This window comes from Molossus molossus, unplaced genomic scaffold (assembly GCF_014108415.1).
Source record: "Molossus molossus isolate mMolMol1 unplaced genomic scaffold, mMolMol1.p scaffold_m16_p_4, whole genome shotgun sequence".
In the NCBI taxonomy this organism is placed as follows: Eukaryota; Metazoa; Chordata; class Mammalia; order Chiroptera; family Molossidae; genus Molossus; species Molossus molossus.
This window is the reverse complement of record NW_023425377.1, coordinates 7,362,164-7,389,491: the sequence shown is the minus strand read 5'-3', so window position 1 is coordinate 7,389,491 and position 27,328 is coordinate 7,362,164. Positions and strand designations below refer to the sequence as shown.

The following is a 27,328-nucleotide window of genomic DNA, read 5'->3' as shown; positions in this document are numbered from 1 at the left end:
ACTGTCTCATCAAATAGAGAGGTATCAACAAGGAGGTAGATTTTTTTTTTTTAAGAACAAAACAGAAATTCTGGAGTGGAAAAGTAGGATAACTAAAATGAAAAGTATACTAGAGAGGCTTAATAATAAATTTGAACAGAAAAAAGAAACAGGCAGTGAACTTGAAGACAAATGGATAGAGACTATGCAATCTGAAGAACAGAGAAAAACACTTAAGAAAGTGAACAGAGCTTTGGAACAATGTGGGACATCACCGAGCACACCAAATATACACACAATGCAAGTATCAGAAGGAAAGGAGAGAGAGAAAAGAGCATACAAGTCTTCCAAAAAATAAACAAGGGGGCACTCTTCAACTTATTTGATGAGGCCAGCATTACCCTGATACCAAAACTCAGTCACATGGTCATACCTACCTGCAAGGGAGGCTGGGAAATGTAGTCCAGCTTTACACCCTGGAAGGAAAAATGAGCATCTTTTAACCTTGGGAACATTTAGAATTAAGTATAGAAATGTAGAAGAGAATCAAACCCTTTGCATTAAAATCGTTGTGCTTTGAAATAAGTTGTTTACATGCTTAAGAAAATGTGGCCTTGTAGACTCATAGGTTAACTTTTCCATTCTAATGTGAAATGTTTCATTTAGCAATTGAATTAGAATTCAGATTTAAGTTGAAATCTTACTAAATTTAAATAAGTATTAGAACCTACAAAAGAATATAAGCTTTGTCCTGTTTATAAGTTTAATGAATTAGATTTATAGTAGTTATTTAAATACTTGAGAAGGTTTGTGAGACAATTGAAGTACTTAAAAAGAGATTCAAATATATTAAATCTATAAATGCAGTTTACAATGTTTAGAGCAATTTAATTAAACACATTTGTAAATGAGAAGAAACATTTCTCAAAGGTACCTTAAAAGTGATTGTTAAAATTTGCTAGGCTTATAAATAAATAATAAGATTTGTAAGCAGAACTTTAAAGTTTAAGAAAGAATTGGGCTCTGTATAGATTTGTAACTTTAATAAATTGAATATTAATTTTTTTAAAAAAACAAAGAAACCTTTGAGTAAACTTTTAGTGCCCAAGAACTTCCCTGGAGGGCATCGAATTAATCGTTTTTTATTATTACAAAAATATGGTTATGATAAAAATTCAACCAGTGTAAAGAAGGGGGCAGGGGAAGTCCCAGGCCCATTCCCCCAGGTAAATGTCACGACTGTTTCTGTGTGTCCTTTGCTTTGCACACAGATATTACCCACTCTCCGCACCCCACTGTTTTAGAGAGGTTTATTCTGGGTAAGATGCTATACTGCTTTTCTGCTTAAAAATGTATCTCACAAAATGTTCATGTGTCATAAAAACAAAGGTAGAATTGCTCCCTTCGCCCCTCCGATCTGTCCTCCGGGTGGTGGACCACTTCTCTCTGGAGCTGCCCTCTCAGAGTCTCCACTCCCTCCCCCTCGCCCTCCACGAACCCTCAGGCACACCAGGGCTCTCAGCCTGAGCCAGGCACCGGTGGCTTCCAGGTCACCAAGCCCTGCAGAGAGATGTCAGGTCTGTGTCGTGATCTGCAGCTATTAAGGCTTTGCTCTCTCCTCCTCGTCCCTGGCTGGGCTCCCCGCAGCCTCCTCCTTCTGCTCCATCTTCTGTGCTCACGTCCTCTCCCTCCCACACAGGACATCCACCAGCACCTCAACCCTTGGTCCTCAGGTGTCCTCGGGTCATCCTAAACCTTTTCCTGAAGCGACCGCCCCCTGCCCAGGGCTTCCGTTCCCACCTGTATGCAGATGACGCGCACCGCTGTCTGTACTCAGCCCGGAATCCCTGCTGAGCCCCCAGGAGACCTGGACGGCTGCTTCCACAGAGCCTGCAATCTCCGGGCTCAGAGACAGGGCCTGGGACATACGTGTTGGTCCCACTGCAAAACGGAAATGCAGGTCCCTTCGTTAAAAACGTAGTAAGGGTTTCAAGACGGTGACAGGGACCATTATACCGAGTGTGGGTCCCTGTGGAATAGCACAGGCTGCACACGCAGGAAGCTGGCTCAAAGGTATCTCAGACTCAAGTCTGCAAGAACATGGACCCGCCCTTCTCTTCCTCAGTGGTTGGCACCTCCACCATCCAGTTCTGCCAGTCTGGAAACTGGGAGTCCCCCTCGAAACTCCCGTTCCTCCATGACCCCTTCACCCAGGGCACACGGAGCCCCTGGCTGATTTCCACCCCTGCTGCTGGCTGCCCCCCAGCCTCCCCCAAGTGGCCGTCATCTCTGGTCTGGCCTCATGCCGCAGCCTTCTCTCCGATCCCCATTCCGCCTTTCTCTCCACATCATCCCATCATCCCCTCTATGGCTGGAGATGATTTTTCCCAAAATAGAAACCTGATTACGACATCTCGCGCCCCACAGTCCTTCGCGAAAAACCTTTCGTGGTTCCCATTGAAACTCTATTTCCCACACAATCATCTTCCTTTTAACCTTTGCACGTTATTTTCAGCCTATCGATTCTTTTTTTAATGTTTCTGGACTCAAATCGGCCAATCTTTTTTCTCGTGGGGCGTTCGAGATTGGTGTTCTTAGAACAATTGTATAAGAGCATTATTCATGTTTTCTTTCTATATTTTGTAGTCTCGTTGTTTTTTTTAACCTATAAATGTTTGATGAGTGTTGGGGGGTGCGGCGTGAAACTCCATCTTTGTTCTGTTCGAAATCAGCCCCCCTGACAGTCCCCTGGCTGAGACGTCTCTCCTCGGCGTTGCAAAGCCGTCGTACCTGGCCCCGAGTTCCCTCTGTATCGTGGCTCATTTCTGGCCTTTCCATTCTGTTCTATCGATCTCTCTTTCCTTCAGCACAAGTTTTCTGATGGCCTGACTTGATTCAAGGATAAAAGCTAGACTCTTGCAGGCAATGAATGTCCTTAACTCAGTCTGCCATAAATTACTGTCCCTTCCACAGCGCTCTCTTCTTTCTTTCTAATAAGAGACGGGCTAACTCAGGGTCAGGACCGTATTTTCTGGGGATGTCCTGAGTGCCGCTCCTCGGGCCATTGATTGAGGGCAGAGTTGTCAACCAGGAAGATGGCAGCACTGACCGTCTTAGGGGGAAACTGAGACGTGTCCCCCTCCCTACAGAGGAGAGGCAGGACTTTGAATCCTTAGCCCTCGTTCACACACTGGCCCTTATCCCTGCTCCGGGAGGACTGTGGGGTGGACATGTCCCTTGGTCTCCTGTACAAAAGCAATCCATGCTCACTATGGAAGATCCAGGTTACTCCGAGTAACCCCATCCCCCCGCCCCAGGGCCTTTTCCAGAAGATACATTTGGTGAGTACCTTGGTCAATGTCTGAGGAAGAGACAGGCAACTTTTCCACAATGGGTGGCTTGCCCAGCTCTCTTTAAAGACCAGACTAGTGTATTCCTATTACAGTTCAGGGAGGAAGGGAGGCTCAGAGAGGCGTGGCCATGGATAGCAGTGGTCCGGCTGGGGACTGGAAGTCTGTTTCCACGAGGAAGCTCTGCTCCCCATGCCATGCCGAGGCTGTGGAGTCCGCGCACAGCCTGGACAGTAACCAGACAGCAGGGAGGTGCAGGCCAGGCCCTGTCTGCTCAGGGTCTGGGTCCTCCTGCCTCCTCCCCACTGCTCCGCCCCAGAGACCCGTCTGTCCCTGCTTCCCCTCCAATCTCTTTCCCCAGAGCCCACTCATTTATCACCTCTGATGAGCTCCACCAGGCAGGCTGTGTCAGGAAATGTCTTGGTGTTTATTTTAATAAAACGTAATTATTAAGACAGTCTCAGAAGTCATAATACATTTATTGGCTCATTTTTCACATCCCCATTGGTGGCCTGCTGGCAGCCAGGTGGGAGGAGCATCAGAGCCCTGTCTGGGCACCACGGGAGCCGGGTTGGTGAGGGGGAAGCCAGGCCCTGACCCTTTCCCTGCCAGCCCAGGGCCTTTACTCTTCATTGGCAGGGGTGGGGGGGAGCATCAGTGTGGAGTCAGGAGGCCTGGGACTAAGTGCTGCCTCTGTCACTGACGGCCAGACAGATGTCCAGGAAGGTCTACAGTCTCTCTGGGCCTCAGTGTTCCCATCTGCAAAATGGGAATAGTTTCCGTCCAAACCTGATAGCGCTATTGTGAAGGTCAGAAGCAAGATCTCGGAATGAGAAGCCTCCCCGGCAGGCTGAGGGGGGCAACACTGTAGGTGTGGAAGCTGGTCGTGGTAGCAACTGCCCCCACTGGCTGGTGGGCCGGCTCGCCTGGGTAAGGGATGGTGACGTTGCAGGTCCCTTGGCCACATGACAGCGGGCATTTGTTTAGTAGATCCAGGGCCTGTGCCAAAGGCCTTATATGCCGAAAATCGCTAAATTTCCACAACAACCTAATTGTTACCAGTATTAGGAGGTTGGCACCAGTATTATCCCTACTTTATTTTATTTTTTTAATATGTTTTTATTGACTTTTTAGATAGAAAGGAAGGGAGAGATAGAAACATCGATCAGCTGCCTCCCACATGCCCTGCACTGAGGATTGTGTTCTCAAACCGGGCATGTGCCCTGACTGGAAATCGAATCGGGACCTCTTAGTCCATGGGATGACAATCAATCCACTGAGCCACACCAGCCGGGCGTATTATCCCCATTTTACAGATGAGAAAACTGAGGCCTAGGGAGGTTACAGCACTGTGTCCAAGTTACAGAGCTGGTTGATGGTGGAGCCAGGTCTCAACTCTAGCCAACCCCACAGTCGGCCTTCTCACCCAGGAGGTCAGGGCCCTGGGAGAAATCAGGGCGACCTCACCGTGAAGTCCAGGGGAGAACAGAGGTGCAGCTGAGCACCAGGATCCCTGGCAACGCAGTGGGCACACCTGTGCTGCTCACAGGTGACGTGCGTGTCCCTCTGGCCACTTCATTCACTAATCCCATGGCAACATGGTCCAGCGTCTTTGCCCACTGTCTGCCCTGAGCCCCACATCACGGGCTGAGGGAGGAGACAGGGTGATGTTGGTACCGCTGACCCAGGGCTAGGATATGGCACATTTGTTTTGAAAATAATTACAGCACCAGGGTCCAGAAGGAGAGAAGGCAGCTTCCATTTATTGAGCATCCGTGACGTGCCCAGCTCTGTCCTCCTGAAAGCTTTACAAACATCTTCCTGCTTCTCACCAGCTCTCTGGGGTCAGTGGTACTATCTCCATTTTCTCCATCTTGTTGATGAAGGAACTGAGGTTCAGTGTGTGGAAGTGACTTGCCCAAGGTCACACAATCGAGTAGGAGCATTGCTACAGTGGGACCTTTCTCCTCCGCTCTGCTTACCTCTGTATCACACCCACTTCCGCACGGTCAGTCCGCCTCACGCTGACCCCCTACTGTGTGCCAGGCACTGGCCAAAGTGCCTTTGGACACATCATCACGAGCCGGTCTGCTCACTTCGGCCGGGATGAGGAGGGTCTCTGCAGGATGAGCCTCCTGGGGGGCCACCTCGGCCCCGAGAGACCAGGCCATCTTCCACGCTGCTGTCCCGGGAACACGCGGGCAGCTTTTCTTAGGTTTTCTAAGTTAAGTGTTCTCACTGCTGGTAAAACAAGGAAACGGAGGAGATAAAAATAACAAAACAAAAGGAGAAAAATCACAAAGTTAGAAGAAGTCTCAAAATATCTTCCTGTTCTGGATACTTCTCCTAACACAACTGGGCCAAGGGCACCTTTGGGGGGGGGGGGAGAGATGTTCTTATCCTTCGTTCCAAGGGCCCTAGAAGAATGTAGGAGCAGACAGAAGATCTACCCTGCGTCCATCCCTTCTCCCCTCCTCTTTCCCGGACAACCTCCTGGCTAACAGATCCAATTCTGCTTAGGAACCCACCCCCCAGGGGAGCTGCCGCTCCAGGCGAAATCCTGACTGATCCCATTGGAAGTGGCATTTGCTTGCTGGGGTCAAGGTGATTTCATGATCAGTGGGGTGGTTTTGGTTTACGCTTGTTTCTCATTTGCGGTTTCAAATTCATAGATGCTCGCGCCTGATTAGCGGCAGTAACAGAGGATGAGATTTCCAGGGGCCGAGCTGCCCTCTTCGGTCCCACCGGCACGGGGGCTTCTCCGCGTTCTCGCTTACGCTGTCTTCATCTCCCGCACTCGGAGGTCAGCGTCTCTGTCTTCATCTCCCGCACCCGGAGGCCAGCGTCTCTGCGCCTGCAGTCTGGGCTTCCCTCCCCTTCCGGGGCTACTGGTTAAACACACCCTGTTGATCAACAGAACGAAGAGTCCAGCTGGGTTTTAGAAACAGGCGTGTTGCAGTGTGTCTTGAACTCTGGTCTCTCAGGGATGGCTGCTTCCTCAGTCACAGCCCTGGGATAGTGTTGTGACTCACTGAAACGGTGGCCAGCCCGAAATTTTGATCGAATGCCAATTTTGGTAAATGAAAGAACCGGTTTCTGCTGACTTCTGCTCTGGAGATCCGTTCCCAGGGAAAAGCAGCGTTATCCCACCGGCTAACACATCACTCCCTGCTACGCAGCAAAGAGTCTCAAATTCCTCTGATTCAGGACCGACAAAAACATCCCCGAGATGGCCCGGCAGGATTGCGCGTCATAAATTATGAAGCACAAAGACAGTTTTGAAATGCAAAATATTTTTGATCCCCGGGGCCCAGAGACGAAGACATTTCCTGTACATCACCAGGATCCAGCCATGCTTGCTGGGTTCTCTGCCTATAAGAAAGTAAATATTTCTTTTGACAAGTCTAGCTATAACCACCTGCAAAAGATGTTTGTTTCATGGGTTGCCTCTTAACCATGTACTTACTAGCCTGGTGTAGAGTCCTCAGTGGCTGTCAGTCACTGTTCCTGCCCTGTCCTCAGAGTTCACATCTTTGGAGATGTGTACATTACTATTTACCTAGCATATGATAAAAACTCCCATAGGCGTGCATGCCACGGGGGTGGGCACAAGTCAACTTGTGGCGGGGAGCAATCAGGGAGGGCTTCACAGAAGAAGGGTCATGGCGGCTCGGAGCAGCAGCTTGAATCCAGGACGCCTACCTACATCCTTCAATGTAGAGAGCACACCACAGGAACTGCTCAAGAGGTGGCTAGAACAGCAACAGGGGTGCAATGGTGGACGGCCTGGGGGGCCAGCTAACAACTAGGGCTGTATCTAAATAGACTTTATGGTAGTCGTCGTTGGTACCTTTGACAAGTTTCCTGCTTAGTTATTACCTAATTGTCGTAAAGCTTGGTGGTCGCGTAGCCAGAAAGATGGCACAGACCTAGGCAAAGGATAGGAGTTTCTCTAACTTGACGGTTTCGATGGACCAGGGGCTGCACCAGCATTCGTGGTGGGTGGAAAGTTCCCCTGGCCTTCAAGTCCCAGAGGGAGGGCACCTGCTGCTAATGACAGTCCCAGGGAGGACGTGGCTCCCTCAGGGGGCGCCCTCCGCCATCCCCGCAGGATGTGCTAGCTGCTGACCACGGAGACCCCAGTCTCAGCCCAGGCCTGAGGGTTCCCTGCAAGGCCTTGCAACTCCAAGCTGTTTCCCACGCTCAGTTTCTCAGGGGAACCGTCTCCCTGTCGAGCCCAGTTTTCTATTCTCAGAACAACTGTCTGCCTGTCTAAGTTTCTATGTGAGAATGTGGGCATTTTGGATTCTTTTTAAATAGGACACACTTTGCCCTGGCCGGTTTGGCTCAGTGGGAAGAGCGTTGGCCCATGGACCAAAGAGTCGTGGGTTCGATTCCAGTCGAGGGCACGTACCTGGGATGCGTCTCTTTCAACATCACTGTTTTTCTCTCTCTTTGCCCCTCCCACTCTACCTGACGATAAGTGGAAAAATATTCCCAGGTGACGATTTAGGAAAAATGAAAATAAAAAATAAATAGGACACACGTGTAAGTTCAAAAGTGAGTGAGAAAGGTTCTCGCAAGGTGTCATGCTTTCGGGGTTACCGCTCAGTGGGGTTTTCAAGGTGCTCGGAGTGAATGAAAACGACACAGACAGCCGAACACGTTCTACACGCAAAACCCAATAAAGTTCTGAGTTTCACGTGGGACTGTCGGGGCAGTTCATCAAAAAGAAAGGAAAACAAGGGCCACGGTATTTTCAGGGCACTTTGTCGCAAATGGTTCGATCCTGTTTGCCTTGCGCTTTGACGAGCGGGATTGCAAGTGATCTGTTCAAGGGGCGTCGGACCAGAGGCATCCGCAAATGCGTGGTGTTGTTCTGCGGGACACGAGGACCCCTCTCCTTGCTGCTAAGAGAACTGGGGGTTTGGCACCTGAGGCATTTTGAAGTCACCAGCTGGAGGCACTGAGCAGGAAATGAATAGCTCGTTGTTTCCTAGATGATAAAATCCTGCTTTTCTGGGTTAAAATAATAATAATAATAATAAAATAATCCCCGAGTGCCGAGAAAGAAGTGAATTTCAGGTGTGGGGGTGCTGGCCGACAGCACTAGAGGCAGTCAGGTGGGAGCTCAGGGCTCCCTCTCAGCTTTGGCACGGGACCTGGAAAAGCCCCACCCCCTCCTTTCCTGTGGGACACAAGGTGGTCTGCATTTCTAAGAATTTCCACATTAAAACGCAAGCATGGAAGAACCTAAGCCAAGGCACAAACACTGCCAGTGCCCGTTTATAGGACGGTTCTGTAAGGGTGACACCTAGTTGTCCTGGCCCGCTCGGGGGCTCTGAATGTGGCTGTGAGCGTCGACAGGTCCTGTAATGCTCGTGGGACACCTGTCACCAGGAAGACCACGCGCGCCTATGTGTGCTTTGTTTGATACTCAACTTCCCAAACTTCTGCTTTCGTTGAACAACATTCCTCTTGACATTCAAACACGATGTGCATAATTGATGAATCAAAACTTATTAAAAATTGAACCAATTAGAATTTTGCAATCTTATACAAGTTGGTTGCAACATTATTTAACCACACTCTCCACAATTTTTAATTAAAACCATAAGTTTGCAGTGGTTCTCAACCTTCCTAATGCCGTGACCTTTTAATACAGTTCCTCATGTTGTGGTGACCCCCAAGCATAAAATTATTTTTGTCGCTACTTCATAACTGTAATTTTGCTACTGTTATGTCTTAGGTGACGACCCCTGTGAAAGGGTCATTCGACCCCCAAAGGGGTTGCGACCCACAGGTTGAGAACCACTGGTTTAATGTCAGATTCTCCTAAATGGTTCAAACACCTCAAAAGTCTGCCAAAATGCACGCAAAACATCAATGACTGAACAATACATACTTACAGGTATCCTTAAACTAGTTCCAAAAATATAAAGATCATGGATATATATCAGAGTTTTTATTTATTTAGTTTTTACTTATTCTCATACTTTCCCAGAGTTACTTTCCTAGAATAAATATGATAGTTTCCTAGGATTAAGGTAAAAAAAAAAAAAAAAGATACAATTTCTCTTAGGATTTCTCCCAGAACCAAAAGAAAGATAATATTATCTCAGTCCACCAGTTTTGGGGTTGCTGATTCTTATTTGGAACCCCGGTGAATCATCTTCCGACACTGTTGTGCTGAAGATGAACTTGGCCACACTAAGGATGTCCAAGTCCCTGCCTTTGGCATAGACCTTCTTTTCTGGGACCGGAGGGTTTTCCTAGAGTGAGGTGTTTCGTCTCCTAGGCAACCAGGAATCAAAAATCACAGTTTGCTGTCTTGAGGACATTTGGCCAACTCAGTGTCTCCTGCCACATTACTGGTTTCCTCGTGACTCGTTCCTGTACATGACTACTCATTTCTATGTCTCCCCAAAAACGATCAGATGTATTTAAAACCCGCTTTTTCCTCCTTACAAGGAGAGGGGGAAGTGTCTTTCTATGCTTACTAAGCCGACATCTAGTTAATAGAAGAAATATTACCCACACATAATGCAAGGCGGCTATTGAAAATAATATAAGATGAAATTTCATTGCGTTTGCCCTTTCGGTACAATTTCTATCAACTCCCTCTTTGGAACTTCTTTAGGAACTTATGGCCCTTCACAAACTCCATGTGTTTTAATGAATTATAGTTAGTAGCCTCCTTTGATATTCAAAGAGTCAGAGCATGACTACAGAGCCTCTGTAGTCCACCTGCTCGGTCCTTCCGTTACTACCCTGTGGCCTTCTAGCAGCATCCTTGCTGTCTCGCTACAAAAGGAACTTCCACCCTGCCTCAGGCTATGCTCCAAAGAAACCCCTGTTTCTTTCAGGACAGAAAAGTTTTGGAGACAAAATCTGGGCACTGAGGGACACCTGAGAGCCAGGGTTGGGCAGGAGGGCTGTTGCTTCTGCTGCTGTGGTCACACAGTGACAGACGCAGGAAAAGACTTATTTTAAGCTGAGTTCACGTTCATGTTCCGATTTAACTTTAGCGTTGCTCCAATGTCTTGTTCTGATACGAAAATCTTAAATCTATTTTCTCGACATGCTTCCCTGTGTAACCTCTCATCTGAGCTCTCATCTGCCTCATTTTTATTTTGCTTTATATTGATAAAATATATCCACTTGCATAAAATACTTGATAGTCCTCACTCGTGTAGTCCGTGGGGGGAAGACTGCAGAAATCGGGCTGAGCCCACCTGCGTGAGGGTTTGCGTGCAAACCTATCGAAAGGGGCTCGTCGTTGGGAATGACTGCATGACCGGCAGAAATGTTGAGAACAACCCCACCAACCTATAATGACAGCTGCTCATCGGATACTTTATAGTGGAAAGAGGGGCCTAATCCACTCTTCTAATAGTGGGTTCTTTTCTGAATGGTCCACGTGGCTGCAGCAGAAGTGCAATGGCCGTTTCGGGTTCCTGAGCGCTCACTCCCGGTCTTGTTTCTGCACATGGTCCGGTGACCTTGAAGGCCAGCCCCTGACAAGTGCTAGAGCACTAGCGTCCGTCCGACATGGGTGGCGGCTGCTGGCTGTGGTTGTGGAGGCTCTGCGCTCCCTGTCCCCAGCCAAGCAGGATGGACTGGCCTTCCCTCTGGCGGGGCTGTGTCAGGCCGGCGGGGAATCCAGGAGACAGTACTCCTTTTGGAAGAGTGGTCAGCAAGAAGAGACGCCGTCTGCTTGGCATCCACGCCGAGGAAGGATCTACCACTGGAATAGCACTTCCTGTGTTCTGCCGTTCATCCTCCCCAGCACTGTCCTGCCTACCGTGGCCCTGGGTGTTTCGGGTCAAGTTCGTGTCCTTTCCCTGGAGTTCATAAGAGGGTCGACATTTAGGGATTCGTCCACCATTGTTAAGAATAGCAACAACAATGACAGCATGGCCGATTTAGGAATTCCTGCTGCGTGCCAGGCATGCGGCGAGGCTCTTATAGCTGTTCTATCATCAATTCTCATAACAGTCCCATGAAACTGTAGTTATTTGCTTCAGGTTACCTTTGAGGAAACAGAGGAGGGGCAACTGAAGTCAGTGCTCAAGGACTCCAGCTGATTGGTGGCAGAGCCTGGACCCCGGCAGATGCGAGGATGGTGTTTGGAGGAGCCACGCCCCCCGCCCAAAGTCAGAGTCTCTGGAGATTCTGATGTCTTTTGTCTTTGCTGGGGCTCAAGCACTGATATTTTAAAGACAGAGAATCGGCAGAATTATGGAAGATTTTATCTAATATGCTATGGGAGTCAAGCAGTGTCTAAGGCCAAGCCTGTGGATGGGGGAGGGGGGAGAAAAGGGGGAGAGGATGGAGGGAAATTTATTAACTTAACATTATAGTAGCTTCCAAAACCCTCTTCTACAAATTCTATCCCTTCCTCCTCTGATATAGCCCCAGGGACCGACCATCACAGCCATATCTTTGGGACACATTAGGAGAAGGTTCTCGCTCCTGCTGTCCTGGTCCCTTGGTCCTGCAAGGTTCGATCTGGTCTTAGATGCTTTCGAATAGGTCATAACGAGGTTCCGTGGGTCTCTGACCACCGGCAGCCTGGATTCCAGATGGAAACGGTCAGCGGGGAGAAATCGCCTTTCCTCTGCTCTGGCTTTGTTCCCAGGGTGAATGGGGTCGAAAGCGAGTCTTGTGTCGCAAACCTGGACAGTGAGGTTCCTGTGAGTGAGCTACACTTCCCCAGGCCCGGAAATGACAGGTGGCCGTGGGGTGGGCGCCCCCTGGGTGTGTGGGAACAACCTCAAGGGACCCAAGGCTGGGGCCTGACTAAAAGGATGAAAGGCAGGATCCCCTCCCTGGGACACTGCTCAGACCTGCATACAGAAAGCTTCTGACCCCCTGACAAGGGGCGGAACCAGCCTCTCCTGCCTGCCACCGTCCCTCTTGCTTCTTTGTCTTGAATGACTTGTTTCGCGGCGTTACCAGCAGGGGAGAGCACAGGCCCCGTGTAACTCCGGCAGGTGGCAGCAGGGACAGCTCCCGTGAGGCTGCAGGTGGCACAGCCGTGGGTAGGATGACTCTGGGGTCCGACCGTCTTGGGGTAAAGCTTCTCTCTCTCTCTTTCTAGCTTTGTTCCTCAAGCCAGTTACTTCCCGTCTCTGAGCTTCCCCTTCCCTATTTGCAAAGGATTTTAAATAATACCTCCGTGGGATAAAATTGCAGCATCGCTAAATTCCAAAACAGGCACATTTGTGTTCACGCTTCTACAGATGCGCCTTGAGGATGCTGAGGACGCGACCCTGAGCCGAGCCCGTCGCCTTCTTTGCTGTCCTGGAGCTGTTGGTCTCTGGGCAAGAGAGATGGTAGAAAATGAGCATATCTCACCAATACATGGCATCTCGTGACTCTGGGAGATGCAGAGATGTAGAGGGAGGTGGTACTAAGACACCTTGAAATGGGGGTTGAGTTGTGAGCAGAAGGAAGAGCTGTTTGCAAAGGATTTTAACCATTTCTCACCTCATCGCCGTTTCCAAGAGAAACAGGAAGCTCTTACTCGAGTTCTCTGGTCCCTTGGGGAGATGCAGCCTGACAGGCATCGGGAAACAGCCGCGTCAAGCCAGGCACACCTGGTGACCACGTTCTGATGTTCCGCCATCACTCCACTGCCCTGCGGGTTATTGAGTTACCACCACCCGGGATTGGCAGACCCATTCATTCAAACCACTCCCCCCACAAACACATACCTTCTAGGCCCATCCCCGCTGCCCTGTGGCCTTGGAAGGTGAACTCAGGCCGAGCATTCTGCCCAAGGAGTTGTGGCAGCAAGATGAGTCGCCTCGCAAACGTGGTGTGCATCCCAGGGGCGGCGGGCGGTGGCCTGTGACTCACCCTACTGGAAGAGATCCCTTGAGCGCCTCACTATCAGAGCGAGCGACTACAAGCCCACAGGCGCGTGGCCCTCCCTGAGCCTTGCTGGCGACTCCCAGCCAGCACACCCTCTGCCAGGGCAAGACCAGGGTGGCAGGACCTCGCTCCCGCTGGGTCTCTCCCCCCAGGCTGGAGCTTGTTCTCTGCCTCTCCTTCCCTCGCCCCCTTTCTTTCTCTTCTCTCTGTCTCTCCTCCTTTTATTCCATCTCTCTGTTCTGTTTCTACCTGTTTCCGTCTCTCCTTCCTCTTTCTCTCTCCTTTTTGACCCTCCCTCTCTATCCCTCCCCTTCCCTGCCTCTCTCAACTCTCCCAGGGGCTCCTCTCTCTACCCCTCTGCCTCCTCCACCTCCCCACCTCTGTCTGGGTTCCGGTCCTCCTCTCCAGCCTGTTTTCTGTCCATCTCTCTGGATCTGGCTCCTCTTTCCTGCTTCCTCCACATCTTCTTCCATTTGGAACCCCCACCCCATCCACAGCCATACCAGTGGGGGTCAGAGCTGATTCTCCACACCCTCCTGGCCGGGGTGGGGCATCTGGTCTTGGGTCTAGAGGAGATCCCCGTGTTCCAGGCTTTGTCTTCCCCTCATCACCTTCCTCTGTAACCCGAACTCCAGTGCCCCAAGCCCAGCTCTGGGCCCAGGGGGCTGATGGCCCAGAGCTGAGCCTCGGGGGTCAACAGCACGCCCACACTCGCACCCCTCCTTCAGGGTCATGTGGATGTGCTGGGACTATTCCCGGAGCCACCCCTGGGACTCTGTGAAGGAGCTGGGCCAGGTCTGAGTCTCTGGGGAACGCCCCTCCCCCCTGTGTGTGAGTTTTCCTTCCGGAAGGTGATGCTCAGGACCCTGGCCCAGAGGAAGGCAGGCAGCCTCCAGGCCGCCAGTTCGCCTGCACAGGAAGGAGGAGAAAGTGGGGAACCCAAGGATAGAGCAACTGAACCTGGCCCCTGGCCCCAATCCTTGGCCCAGGCCCAGCCTCAGATCACGGCTGGTCTCAACTTGCAGAAAACTAACTGGACGAGGTGCACTCTGTCATTCCCCTAGACTCAGTGTCGCTGTCGGGACTGGAGACTCTATTAAAGGGGGAACAGAGCCCTTGGACTCTGAGACCTTGGGCCAGGCTGGGTCCCATGTCTTCTTATTGAAGGCCCAGAGAGATTGATTGATTGTAAGGATCGGCTCACATGACTGCAAGGGCTCACCGGTCTGAAACTTGTAGGGAAGGTCGGCAGGCTGGAGACCCAGGGAAGAGTGGATGTTGAAACTCAAGTTTTAACTTGAGGAGTTAAAACGCAGATCAGCCTGGCCGGTGTGGCTCAGTGGTTGAGCGCCGACCCATGCACCAAGAGGTTGCCAGTTTGATTCCCAGTCAGGGCATGTACCCAGGTTGTGGGCCCGATCCCCAGTGGGGGGCATGCAGGAGGCGGCCAATCAATGTCCTCTCTCATCGATGTTTCTATCTCTCCCTACTTCTCCCTTCCTCTCTCTCTGAAATCAATAAGAAAAAAAATTCTTTTTTAATAAATAAATAAAAAGCAAATCAAATAACATATGGTTAAGAGTCCGATTAAGAGGATAAACATAGAGCCACTCATTCATTTATCCGTCCATCTTACCCTTTTATCAATGCATCCATTCATAAGGTACACACCTATAGCAATCAAGCCCAGTGCCTTAACCCCACCCCTAGCCCTAACCCCTAGAGAAGCAGGCAGTCACTGTGTCAGAGGTTTCTGAATGTAGAGGAAGGCAATGTGGTAAATCAGGGAAGGCTTCCTGGGGGAGGTGCAATGTGAGTGAAGCCAGGAGCAAGGGATTCAGACAGAACAAATGCCTGGGAAGGGTGTCCTGCCTGTGGTTGGGGGCATCGGTGTGAGCACGTGCCAAGCTGACCAAGGAGCTGGGGGAGGAGAATCCCCCCAGCAGCCGCTGCGGGCGCCTCCAGGAGGCTGGTGCAGAGAAGGGTCCCTGTACGCCAGCTGTCAGTGATGAGCTGTGGAGTGTCCTCACTGAACCAGAGCGCAGGGCCCAGCTGAGCGGGTAAATGCTGACCCAGAGTCCAGCGGGGCACGGAGCAGAGGAAGATTTCATTAGTGATGAGAGGAAGGCCCACCCTGCTCCCGGGCCAGAGGCCAGGAGGTTGCCAGGCGGGGAGGTGGACCCCATGGCCCCTTCGACCCTTGGTGGTGATTGAGCAGCCTGTGCGGCTGGTGGCCCAGGAAGGGGGCAGGAGAGCTCGGCTTCTCCAGCAGCAGCCAGAGGTTCCCCGGAGAAGGAGGAGTCTGGTTACAAGAAATCAAGATGATCCCTGTGGGCAGACAGAATGGGCCAGTATGGTGGCTGGCACGCTGGGCCTGGGCAGACCCTTCCTGTGCCCCTCCATGACATGCGCAGGCAGCAGAGCTGCCCTCCTCCCGACCTCTCCATTCCTCTGCACATCACACTGGACCCCCACCCTTCATCCCCTACCCTTCCCCCACCCTTCATCCCCTACCCTTCCCCCTCCCTTCATCCCCTACCCTTCCCCCTCCCTTCATCTCCTACACTTCATCCCCTACTCTTCCCCCTCCCTTCATCCCCTATCCTTCCCCCTCCCTCCATCCCCTACCCTTCCCCCTCCCTCCATCCCCTACCCTTGCCCTCCCTCCATCCTCTACCCTTGCCCCTCCCTCCATCCCCTACCCTTCCCCCTCCCTCCATCCCCTACCCTTCCCCCTCCCTCCATCCCCTACCCTTCCCCCTCCCTCCATCCCCTACCCTTCCCCCTCCCTTCATCCCCTACCCTTCCCCCTCCCTTCATCCCCTACCCTTCCCCCTCCCTTCATCCCCTACCCTTCCCCCTCCCAGACACACACACTCACACACACACACACACACACACACAGCTATGGCAGCTCTGAGCACACCACTGGAGATAACTGGTATTGTTTGGGGCAGGGACTCTGTGCCCAGACTTGCTTGGGTTGGAGTGTAAGGTGGCCATGGACCCCACTCCTTTCCTGTGGACCACCTGAGAAATAGATGGAGAGGCTGAATGCAGATGAGTGAACCCCTTTACTACCGCTGGGAGCTACATGGAGGGTGGGGCCCGAGGCCAGGAAGTATGCTCAGCGTCTAGCCTCCGGAAGTGAACTCAGCCACTGGGTCCCAAGTAGACTAGTCGGAGAACTGGGGAGTCTCCCTCACGTCCCCTTACCCACTGCCATCCTTGTGGGCCCTGGGATGGGTGTCACTTGCCAGCTCGTGAGTCGAGACCTGTAAGCCAGGCAGGTAGAAGGAGCTGAGCTGCAGGACTGGAGAGCCATTCGGCCATATCCCAGGGGGGAGTGGAGGGGGCACCCCAGTTTTTCTCCAGTACCCTTGGACCAAAGCTGGCATGTTGGGAGCAGAAATGTTTCTTCCTCTATGCTTCACACTTCCTAAGTATTTTGTAATCAATTCCTCATCAGGACTGTTTGTGATAGGTGCTGGCAGGTTCACCCCTCAATCTAGGGACATGCAAAGAGACTAAGGGGAGCAGCCCTAAAGTGACAGGACTGGGGTTCTGCATGGCTCCCTGACCAGAGGCCCAGCCTCTCTTCTCTAGGACACATGACCCCCCACTGATCAACGCACTGCAGAGAGTTGTTAGAATCATCTAAATAGAGACAGCCAGTAAGCCATGAGAAATACTGCGTGACCTTGTTTGAGTTGCTTAACCTTTCTGTTCTTTCTCCTCCACTGTCAAGTGCAGGTGTTCAGAGCCATCTGTATTCATCTACTTTGTTCAGTGGCCTCTAGGGCATCCAAAGTTGGATAGACCATGTCCTTGACCCAACTCTCAGATGCCCCTGCCCCTCCTTAAAATTCTCCCATGGTGGTGGGGTGCAGGGGAATGGGGCAACTCTAGGAGGGAGCGCAGGGAGCTCCTTTGTGGTGATGGAATGGCTCGAATCTTGACTGTTGGTAGTTACTCCTTATTTATGTGTAACAGAATAGCAGAGAAACACGCACAGCCACAACTGCACGCATACAAATGCACACACACAGATGCACAGCCACAAATACACACACACAGATGCACAGCCACAAATGCACGCACACAAATGCACACACACAGATGCACAGCCACAAATGCACGTACACAAATGCACGCACAAACAAGTGCATGTACCACTGTTGACATCCGAACGAGGTTTGCGCATGGTACCAAGGCCAGTGTCCTGATTTGCACATTGTACTGCATGTAGTTACACCAGATGTTGCGATTGGGGGACCTTGGAGGAAAGGTACATGGGACTTTTTTATACTACTTTTGCAACTTCTTGTGAGTCTATAATCTTTTCAAAATAAAAAGTGACAAAAACATTGTCTCATGGCTTCTCGTTGCTCTTAAATTTTTTTTTAACTTACTGATTTTTAGAGGTGGGTGAGAGAGAGAAACATCAGTTTGTTGTTTGACTTATTTATTCATTCTTTGGTTGATTCTTGTATGTGCCCTGACTGAGGATTGAACCCACAACCTTGGTGTATTAGGATGACGCTCTAACCAACTGAGCTACCCATCCAGGGTAAGCTTCTTATTGCTCTTAGCACAAAACCCAAACTCTGAGCCAAGGACCACTGACCCCGTGCAGCCTGGCTGGCCTTCCTGCCTTATATGGAACCTGTCCTGTCTGTGGGTGTGGCCCAGCCCCAGAACCTTTCTCTCTGTGCCTTGAGCTCCTAGCACACTAGTTCTGCAGAGCCTTGGGCCTTGGTGTTTCCTTCAACTCAAGCTCTTTCTCTCCCAACTCTAAACAGGATTAACTCCTGCCTGCCACTCAAATTTCAGGATAAATCTCCCTTCTCAGCAAGGAATTTTATCTCAGGTTGACCCCACCAGCTCTGATTCACTGAAGCCCCAGGCTGCTTTCTTGGTTTCATCTCTCATCCTCCATGCAGTTCAAGTCTCCAGTGCCCTTACTTACTCCTACTCACCAACCTAGAAAACCTGGCTTACAGTATTATATCAGTCATTTACACTTTAGTCTAAATTCCAGGTCAGTATCAACCTCCTCCAAACATGCGTAGTTTAAACTTTACTTGAAAGTACCTCATCTTGAGAGAATTTCAGTACAGGGGAGGGAGATACACTTTGGGACAGAGGTGTCTTCCTGCATCCATGATCTTATGCCTCATAGAAAGCCAAGAGTAAATTTGGGTCTGGTTCTGGAAGAAACATTGTGACAGTTGAGGACAACATTTGATACTTAAAATATGCAAGACCCTTTGCAGTCCTGGATTACGGTCCCAACTCTGTGGCTTTCTCCTTGCGTTTTCCTAAGTGAACCTCTTTCCTCCCTGGCCCATCCATCAAACGAGGGGCCCAACTCTATGGCACATAAAGTCCTTTTTAGCTCTGAGTTGTAAAGTTCTAAGAGAGAACTTGTTTTCCAGGGAGAATCTCTGAGTTTTTGAGATTATGTGCACATTCAGAATCAGAGCCTGGGTTGCAGGTCAACCTGTTAGCCGCCCCCCACCCCCACTCTGGCCATTCAGTTTCCACAGTAGAAAGTATCAGCCTCTCCACCACCCTGCGCTCGCCCTGGCACCTGAGTGCTTAGCTGCGATGCTCATCTTCCTGCGGCCCTGGGAGCTTGCAGGAAGGGTTCTTAGGTGAGGGGTTGCTTCTCCTGCTTCCTGGAGCAAACCTGGAGCAAAGGCTCTTAGGTTCAGCAGACAGAGATGAGATATCAGTGGCGCACTCCGGGCATGGTAAAATGCTGAATCCGTAGCGTACAGAATCCAGACAGGCTCCATCCCTGGAGGTCTTTAGGAAGCTCTGATTGTTTCTGGATGACACAGTCACTCGCTGAAATCTCTGTCGCAAGATTTATCAAGTCAAGTCACCCATGGTGGCTGGACCTGCTCTCTCTGAAGTCTGTCCAGCTGTAGGTGCGGGGAATCCACACATGGGTCAGTGACGCTGCTCTGCCCACTGGGCACCACTGGGGCACCACCGGGAGAGCAGAACAGACTGCGGTCCTCGGGGGCCTGTTCGAAGTCTCCAAGGGAAGTCGCATGTCCACAGTGCTGCTTGAATGGCAAATTCCTGTTGTCTTCCAGACCCAGCTCCGGCATCTCCCCTGAGAAACCTTGCCCGGCTGCCCTCCGCCCCATCCTTCTCCCCACTGTGAGTCGGGTGTCTCTTTTCTGAGCCGGCATAGCCATAGGCCCATCCCCCGTCTGCAAATAGTTCACGTGCCACTCTGTCCCCACGAGATGGTGAGCTGTCTGTGGGCCAGCCCCGGGCCCACCTCATCTCGCTCTGCATCTCTGGTACCATCACAGGACAGGTGGCACAGAGTGGGGGCTTGGTGGATGCTGGCGGAACCGGAGGGACTGGCGTGGAGCTTGTACATCACAGAGCAGGTTCTGGGTCGGGCAGTGTTCTTCCGGGCCTGGCAGCTTACACGGGAGCCTTTGTAAGTCAAAATCCAAGAAGGTGGCCCCATTGTTTCTGTCATCTTTGCCCCAAGAGGTGAATGCTACAAGCCTCAGCCATGGGCAGGAAATGACGGAGAAAACACCCACTGATAATCTTTTAAGTTTCTGCAGCCCGCTCCCAAAGTCGGCCCCCAGCATGATGGTCACCACGTACCCACCTTCCTTCCTGCCTCCCTCCCTGCTCTGGGTTCTTCCCTCCTCAGTGTCCAGCTGCAGCAGCAGGAAAGACATGAAATTCTACCCATGGTTTCTATTCCCATTGCCAAAGCCATTTCAGCATCATGTGTCCACCCTGCCACACCCTTATGGCAATTGTCCAGGGCCACCCCACACCACCTCAGCCCCGCTCTGCCTCTGCCTCACTTCCCCTCCATCCCACCCCACCCCTTTCCACCTGGCTCCACCCTTGTCTTCCCACCTCTACCCTGACCTTTGCCCTTCGGAGCTCGCCTGGGACCCCAACCTTGCTGAGGCCAGTCCTTTGTTTCTCCCCAGGACTTTACGGGGTGGGCTGGCCAGTCTGGTTAAAGTCGAGGGCTCAGCTAAGAAGGTCACTCCCAGGATTCCTTGCCCTTTGCCCCTTAGACTATGTGTTCCCCAAGCCAGTGAGCAGAACCGCCTTCAAGCCGGAAGCCCAGTCAGGGTGTGGTAAACAGGAAGCACTCACTAAGTGCGCGCACGGAATGAGTGAATGAGTAACGGGGGATGAATGATGATCCGCACCTTTCTCTGACCCTGGGAACCTGCCGAGCACCACGCTAAAGCACTTGAATGCTTCTTTCACTCAGTTCTCACACTAGCCCTAAGAAACAGGCGCGACCCTTGCCCCCATCCTACAGATGTTGAAACTGAGGCTCAGAGAAGTTCGAGTCACACAGCTAAGAAATGACAGGATCAAATCCCTTACTGTGCTCTCTCCTCCTTAGGACAGCTTCTTAACCAGCTGTTCACGGACGTGCTTTAGGGGGGACAGCCGAGAACGTCCGAAAGCTTTATGCAGAGTGTGAGTGTGTGTGCTTGTACGCGGGGTTATTTTGCAGGAGAAGGTTCACAGGTTTCATCAGGTACTTAAATGCTATTTGAACATATTTGAGTCCATCCATCTCTCCACCCTTCCTCCTTCCATCCATCCTACCATCCACTGCCAGAGAGCCATTCACTCGATCAATTTTGCAAAGTCCCTGCCTTGTGCCTGGCCTAGTGCTGGCACCTGTGACCTCTCTGGTCTCAAGGCACAACGTTGCTTCAGATACTGCAAACCAATGTCCTCCCTCTCCCTGGGCCGGGTAACTCCGAAGGGCTTTGCTGCCAACCTCTGGGCTGCGTGGGTGGCTGCACTCTGTCTGAACTCCTCTCAGCCGGGGGAGCCCGAGGGGAGAATCCTTGGGCGGTGGGGCCATCCAGACACGCAAGACAGAGCCTGTGTCCTGGCTTCCCCTGCGCCCTGCAGCCGGCATTCGTCCTGATCCCTGAGGCGCATGAGCCCTCCAACGGAGGCGGGTGTGCCTGAGGCTTAGGCTGTGGCCCCGGATGGGCACTTGCCAAGCCCCTGCCCTGTTCCAAGTCCTTTCCTCCTGCGGCCATGAGGAAGCAGTGCTTGCAAAGGAGACCAGAGGGGAAACTGAGGAACGTGGGACTTAGCATTTTCTGAGCCCGGACTGTGTCCCAGTTAGGGAGACCCTGTCCCGGGCACTTGTGTAACCTCTCACCCTCCGGCCGCTCCCTGCAGCCTGCATTGGCGGGACTTTTCTTCTTGTGGAAATTGAGGCTTTCAGAGGCCAAAGAACATGCTCAAAGTCACAATCCACCCCCCCTCCCCACCCCCCCCCAACTCCCCCCCAACCGCCCCACCTCCCCAACCCCCCCACCCCCGGCCCTGTGCCTCTGAAGCCCCACCTCCCTGACTGGAAAATCTCTACCCCCAAATCTACGTGCACTGGTGATGTCACTTTTTAATTTGCAAAGGTTACCCTACTTGGCTTCTCTGAGCATCCGCCCCCAAACTCCCCTCCCCCTTCTTTCTGTCCCAACCTGATGGCAGTTTGTAATGATGAGAGGGTTTGACTGTCTTTAGCCCCAGACCACCAGCGCCCTGAAGGCAGGGACTTCTGCCTCTTCCAGTTCATTACCGGTCCGTATATTTAGAATACCGGTCCGTATATTTAGAATAGTGCCTGGCCGGTAGAGGGTGCATCATAGATATCTGTTGAATGAAGGAGTGAATAACTAGACGAGCCCCAGAGCAAATACTACTAAAGGATGTTTGCAGAGTGCTTTATGGAGACACAAAGCACTTTTCCTTTCCTTGAGCTGACTAGAGCTCACGCCAGCCTCCGCAGTGGGCCTGCTCACGTTCACGGGTGGAGCAGCCCCGGCCTAGATGCACCTTTAGTAAGAGAAGTGGACTTGATCCCAGGGCTGAACCACGGTGGCCTTTCCCCGAATGAGCTCAGTGTTTGCGGAGCACTGTGGCCGCCCTGGGCCAGGCTGAGCTGGGGTGTGGGGGCAGGGGAGAGGGACAGTACTGTGGCCGCCCTGGGCCGGGCTGAGTGGTATGTGGGGGCAAGGGAGAGGGACAGTACTGTGGCCGCCCTGGGCCAGGCTGAGCCGGGGTGCGGGGGCAGGGGAGAGGGACAGTGCTTGCTTTGCCTTCCAAAAGCCCCGAGTCTATTTGAGGTCAGACGCGTGCACGCAGAACATTTGGAAAATGGTTCCAGACAGCAGCTAGCGTAGTGCTGAATCGCACATAACCAGGTGCCAACCACATTCCCTTCCTTAACTAATCTGAGTCTTTTAATCCCAGATGGGGACCCTGAGAATAGATTCCCTATAAACAGATGGGGAGCAGTGATGGAGCCGAGGTGAAGGCTGAGGCTCCCTGGCTTTTATCCTGCTCCAGCCCAGCACGATGCCTGGCCCACGGCGACAGTGATGGTGGCAGTGTCCCCCTTCCGTAACCGGCCACGCTACGTGCCAGGCACCAGCTCAGGGCCCTACAAATATGACCTCGCCACTTCTCACCCTGATGCCATCCGCAGAGCTGATGGGAGGGTTCAGAGAAAGTACTCGTCGGGCCCACAGTCACACCGCTAATAAGGGGCAAGTCGGGACTTGAACTCAGATCTAGCCTCCTGGGATCCAGGCTCCTAATCTGACACTGCTGTCTCCATGTGTGATGGGGCACAGTGTGCGTCCCTTGCCCACGATGGGAAGAAACATGCCCAAGGGAACCATGAGCGGGAGGGAGGGACGGAGGGGACAAAGGCGCTGTGTGTTACGGCCAAGCACGCGCTGTAACAGGACCCCCCTGGGCCTCAGACCATCTCACCCCTTCCTCCCTAAACAGCCCCCCAGGGCACCCTAAGGCATCTTATATGGGTGCTCACAGCAGAGGGAAGGGAAGGCCGGGCCTCCAGAGATTTCTGAGGGCATGGATGGGTGCTGGGGGTGTTGTAACGAAATGCCACAGGCTGGGTGACTTCAACAGCAGACATTTACTTTCCCACAGTTCTGGACACTGGACGTCTGAGATCAGGGAGCCAGCAAGGTGGGTGTTTGGTGAGGGCTCTGCTCGTGGGTTGCAGACGCTGCCCTCTCCTTCCTCCTGTGTGCTTGGTCACGTGTGGGGAACCCAGGCTGCTTCTCTGGTGTCTATTCTTATGAGAACATTAAGGACACAAGTCTCTTGGGATCAGGACCCTACCCTTATAATCTTAATCACATTTTTTGAGGTCTTGTCTCTAAATATATCCACACTGGGGGTTAGGGCTTCAACATAGGACTTGGGGAGGGGGGTACAAACATTCAGTCTATAACAGAGTAGGTGAGGGAGGGGCCAGAGCTGGGGACAGTGCACAAGGTAGCTCACCTGCGGATTAGAAGGAGCCACAGCCACTGAAGCCCAGGTTGGCTGGGGCTGACGCGGTTGCTTTAGCTAGTACGTTGAGCACAGCAGGACAAATGGTCCCTGCAGCCAGGCGACAGACGTGAGGCTCCCCGTCTCCCCGCACAGTTCTCTGCTCTCTGATACAAGTCCCCCAGAGGCAGGGAGGGGTCTGCTGGCTTTTTCTCTCTTGTCCCTCACACTCAACATGTACTCCTCCTTCAGAGCATGCTTTGTGAGCACCTCATGGGCAAGGTGTGCTGCGCAAGGTGTGCTGTGCATGTGTCTATTTATCTAGACAACACCTACTGCACAGGGCGTCATCAGGAATAAATGAGCTATTGTGCGTGTAAATATTTGGCACATAGTTAATATATGAGTGAATAAATATTTGTTGAATGAATGAATCTTTACTTGGGAGAACACGCTTCTTCCTTTGAAGGGCAAGGATGATCTGGGAATTGTCAGTTTTTACTAACTAATTGGGTCACTGAGCAAAGAACATTCATTCATTCATTCATTCATCCATTCATTTATTCAGTGCTGATGGACAGCACCCCTGTCAGAAACCAGGGGTTAAGCAGACAGTGTAAAGCTAAATCAGTAATGGTCCCTGCTGTTTAGAAGTCACAGTCCGGAGGGAGAGAGAGGGAAAGGGGCAATGAGCGCTCTGATGGGGGAAGAGCCCCAAGTTCTGCAGGAACCCCAAGGCGGGCACCAAGTCGGGGTCAGAGAGAGATTCCTGGCGGAAGTGACACCTGAAGTCCATCTTCATGGATGAGCAGCAGGTCACCAGATGGGAAAAGGTGTGAGGGCCTATAAGGCAGAGGGAACCGCATGTGTAAAGGCCCTGGGGCACAACCATAGAGGCACATTTGGGAATAGTGAAGGTCTGTGTGGCTGGAACCCCCAGGAAAGCACCAGGGAGCAAGGTGATTGGTGGATGAGGCCAGGCCACCAAAGGGCCTCATCATTTATGCTTAAGCAATGTGGAGCTTATCTTGGTGACTTCGCTTTATTCCCACTCCTCAGAGGCAGCCAGTTGTGAACACCCCTGGAGGCCCCTTGTTATTTCTGGTCTGGAAAATGCAGCGGTTCGTCTGAACCTTCTCCAGAGGGTGGCGGGGCAGCGTCCTAGCCTAGTATTCCCGTGCTGCGCCTGTCTTCAGGCAGTGCGGCGATTATAGAGGCCCCGGGGTAGGGCAGCTTGGTGCTCCATCCAGTGATCTGAGAAGACGGGGGGCTGCGCCACCCTCTCCCCAACAAAGATCCCTTTCAGTCCCTTTACTCCTGGCCGTCCTGTGGGTGTTCTCAAGTGAACTGTGGCTTCAGCCACACCCGACCCTTCTTCCCCAGCACGGAGGGCACGAGGGCGGCAGGGGTCAGGCTTACTAGTCCTCCATCATCCAGGATCCCGGGCCTCGTGGATTAGACAGATCAGCCCTGGCAGGTAGGAGAGCCGAGGCTTCGAGTCTGGGGGACCCAGAGAAGTTCTCCCCAACTCCGTGGCCCCAAAGTCCTTATCTGCCTCCAGGAGGTGGTGACAGAGCCCTGGACTCCAAGTCCTAATCCCACATCCTGGCTGGGTCACTCCAGGTGAGTGTCTTACCCTCGGTAAGCCTCCATCTCTCTCCGTGGTGACGATTAGACATGCCCTGTGTACTCACAGGGCATGGGGTCCTGGGGGTCACGTGGGTCACACAGCAGTGGGCAGTGAAAACAGAAGGGATGGATGTCGTGAAGTGCACCTTCCCTGTCGCACGAAATAGGACACGTATTTGGATTTGAGAAAGCGTCAGGTGCCGAGTGGGTGGAGAAAATCGCTCAGGCCCCTGGCCAAGTCACAGGACAGCTGTGACCCTGAAAGACAGCCAGTGGGCTGGAATGAGGGGAGCAGCTCCTGAGGGGCCTGTGCCCTCAGGAAATGGCTGTATGTCTGTGCGGCTGTGAGTCTGTGTGCATGTGGGTGACTGCTTTGCACTGACTGTGTGTGTCCCTTTGTGCCTGTGTCTTATGCGGGTCCTATGGATGCACGTGTGTGTGTGTGTGTGTGTGTGTGTGTGTATATGTTATGGCTGGGTGTGTCTGTGTTGCACAGCAATGTCTGCATGGGCTCGAGGGACCCGTGCCCATAAGTTTGTGACTATGTGTGCGTGCTTATAAGACCACATGTTCTGGGACCCCAAGGCCTGAAAACACGGTGTGGTGGGGGATCTCAGGCTGCTCCTGGCTGGGGGAGGGGTAGCTCTCCTGGGCTTTCTGGGAGCAAGCCTTGCCTTTCAGCACCACAGGGAGCTGAGGAGCACCAACAGGGGTGGCCCCAAACTTGGCCCTTTGGCATGAGAAGTTGAAATAGAGGCTGTGGCCCATGGGGTCTGGAGTGAGACCTCACAGCTGGCAGACTGCTTCCTAAATTCAGCACTAGCTCGCCGCCTGTCCCCAAGCTGATGGCTAATTCATTTGGGAGGGAGGAGCAAAATAAAGAGGGAGAGAGTGAGGAAGGAAACAGCAAAAAGAGAAAGCAAGAGGCCGAGGGCCCTTTTGCTGTCCCCAATTCTGTCATTAGAAGGTGGCCCTGGCCTTGGAGGAGCAGGAGGACCCCTCCTCCCATGACAACGCAGTTGGATGCATGTTTTCATCCCTCCCTGGGTAGGGCAGACTTTTTCCCACCCCATGAGTTCAGGCGCTGAATTAAGTAAGATTTCCCTTGAAGTCAAATGAGACAACGCAACACGTACACATTATCCAGAAGCAATCCGCTGCGCGCTGAACCCCCACCCCCACCCCCAGGTGCCGCCGGTCTGGAGCGCAGCCTCCCGAGTCGCACACTCCACTGGCCGGGCGTGGGGCGCAGGGGCGCGGGCAGCGGGCGGTCCCAGGCGTCCCGGGTGTGCCCTGCCCGCCCCGCCCCGCCGGGGTTACCCGCCCACCGGGCGCTCGGTGTGGCTCGGGCTTGGCTCCAGCGGGCAGGCAGGCAGCAGGCAGGCGCGCGGCTCCGCTCGGCGTCCCCGGCTCTGTTCATTCATGAGCGGTCCGCGGCCCCCCGGGACCCAGCCGGAGCGCAGGGAGGGGAGCCGAGCGTGCAGGAGGGGCGGGCGGAGCGCGGCTTCCGCACCGCACGCTGCGCGGGCTGGGTAGCCTCGGGTGGGCGCCCGCCCGTGGCCAGTGCCCAGGGCCAGGCAGGCTCCCCCATCGCCGGCCCTTGGCGAAGGAAGCAGCCGGCCCGGTTCCGAGGGCTCGCCCGGAGCCACTGGCCCTGTGAGTCGGTGCATGTGCGGGGCTGAAGAGGGAAGAGGCTCCCAGCGCCTGGCCCCACGCTCGCTGAATACCAAGCTGCCAGCGAGCTGCGGGAGCTTTTCTGCTCCTCCGGTTCCGAGTGGAGCATCCACACTGATTTCTCTCCTGGGGAGGGGAGGGGCAGGGCCCGGGGTCCCAGCTCAAGTCTTGGCTGCCATGGGGGCCGTCATGGGCACCTTCTCGTCTCTGCAAACCAAACAAAGGCGACCCTCGAAAGGTAAGCCACCTCCTTCTTCCTTTTATTCCTCTGGCTGGGTTTGGGGGTGCTCGAAGCTGAGCTGGGGTGTGCCACCTGACCCCCTTGGCCCAGACTTCCCTCGCCATGAGGAGCAGATTCACATTCCTGTACCCACAGGAGTAAGAAGCTGGCGGGAGGATGGTGTGAACAGCCCTGAAGGCTCAGAGGGGAGAGCCAGAATGGGTGGGTGCATGCCCCCCCAGTGATGGGCACC

General features: G+C 52.8%; 1 protein-coding gene across 5 annotated transcripts in view; it reads left to right on the top strand.

Moving 5' to 3' along the window:
* The window catches only part of KCNIP1 (potassium voltage-gated channel interacting protein 1), a 256,568-nt gene that overhangs the window by 58,238 nt on the left and 171,002 nt on the right, over window positions 1-27,328 (top strand). For 3 of the 5 annotated variants that reach the window (XM_036240110.1, XM_036240106.1, XM_036240108.1), the window contains exon 1: window positions 27,033-27,093. The exons of the other annotated variants lie outside the window; for them this stretch is intronic. In XM_036240110.1, the coding sequence (XP_036096003.1) occupies window positions 27,033-27,093 (61 nt within the window). Of the gene's footprint in view, window positions 1-27,032; window positions 27,094-27,328 lie in introns of those variants that run through there. 5 annotated transcript variants of the gene reach the window in all.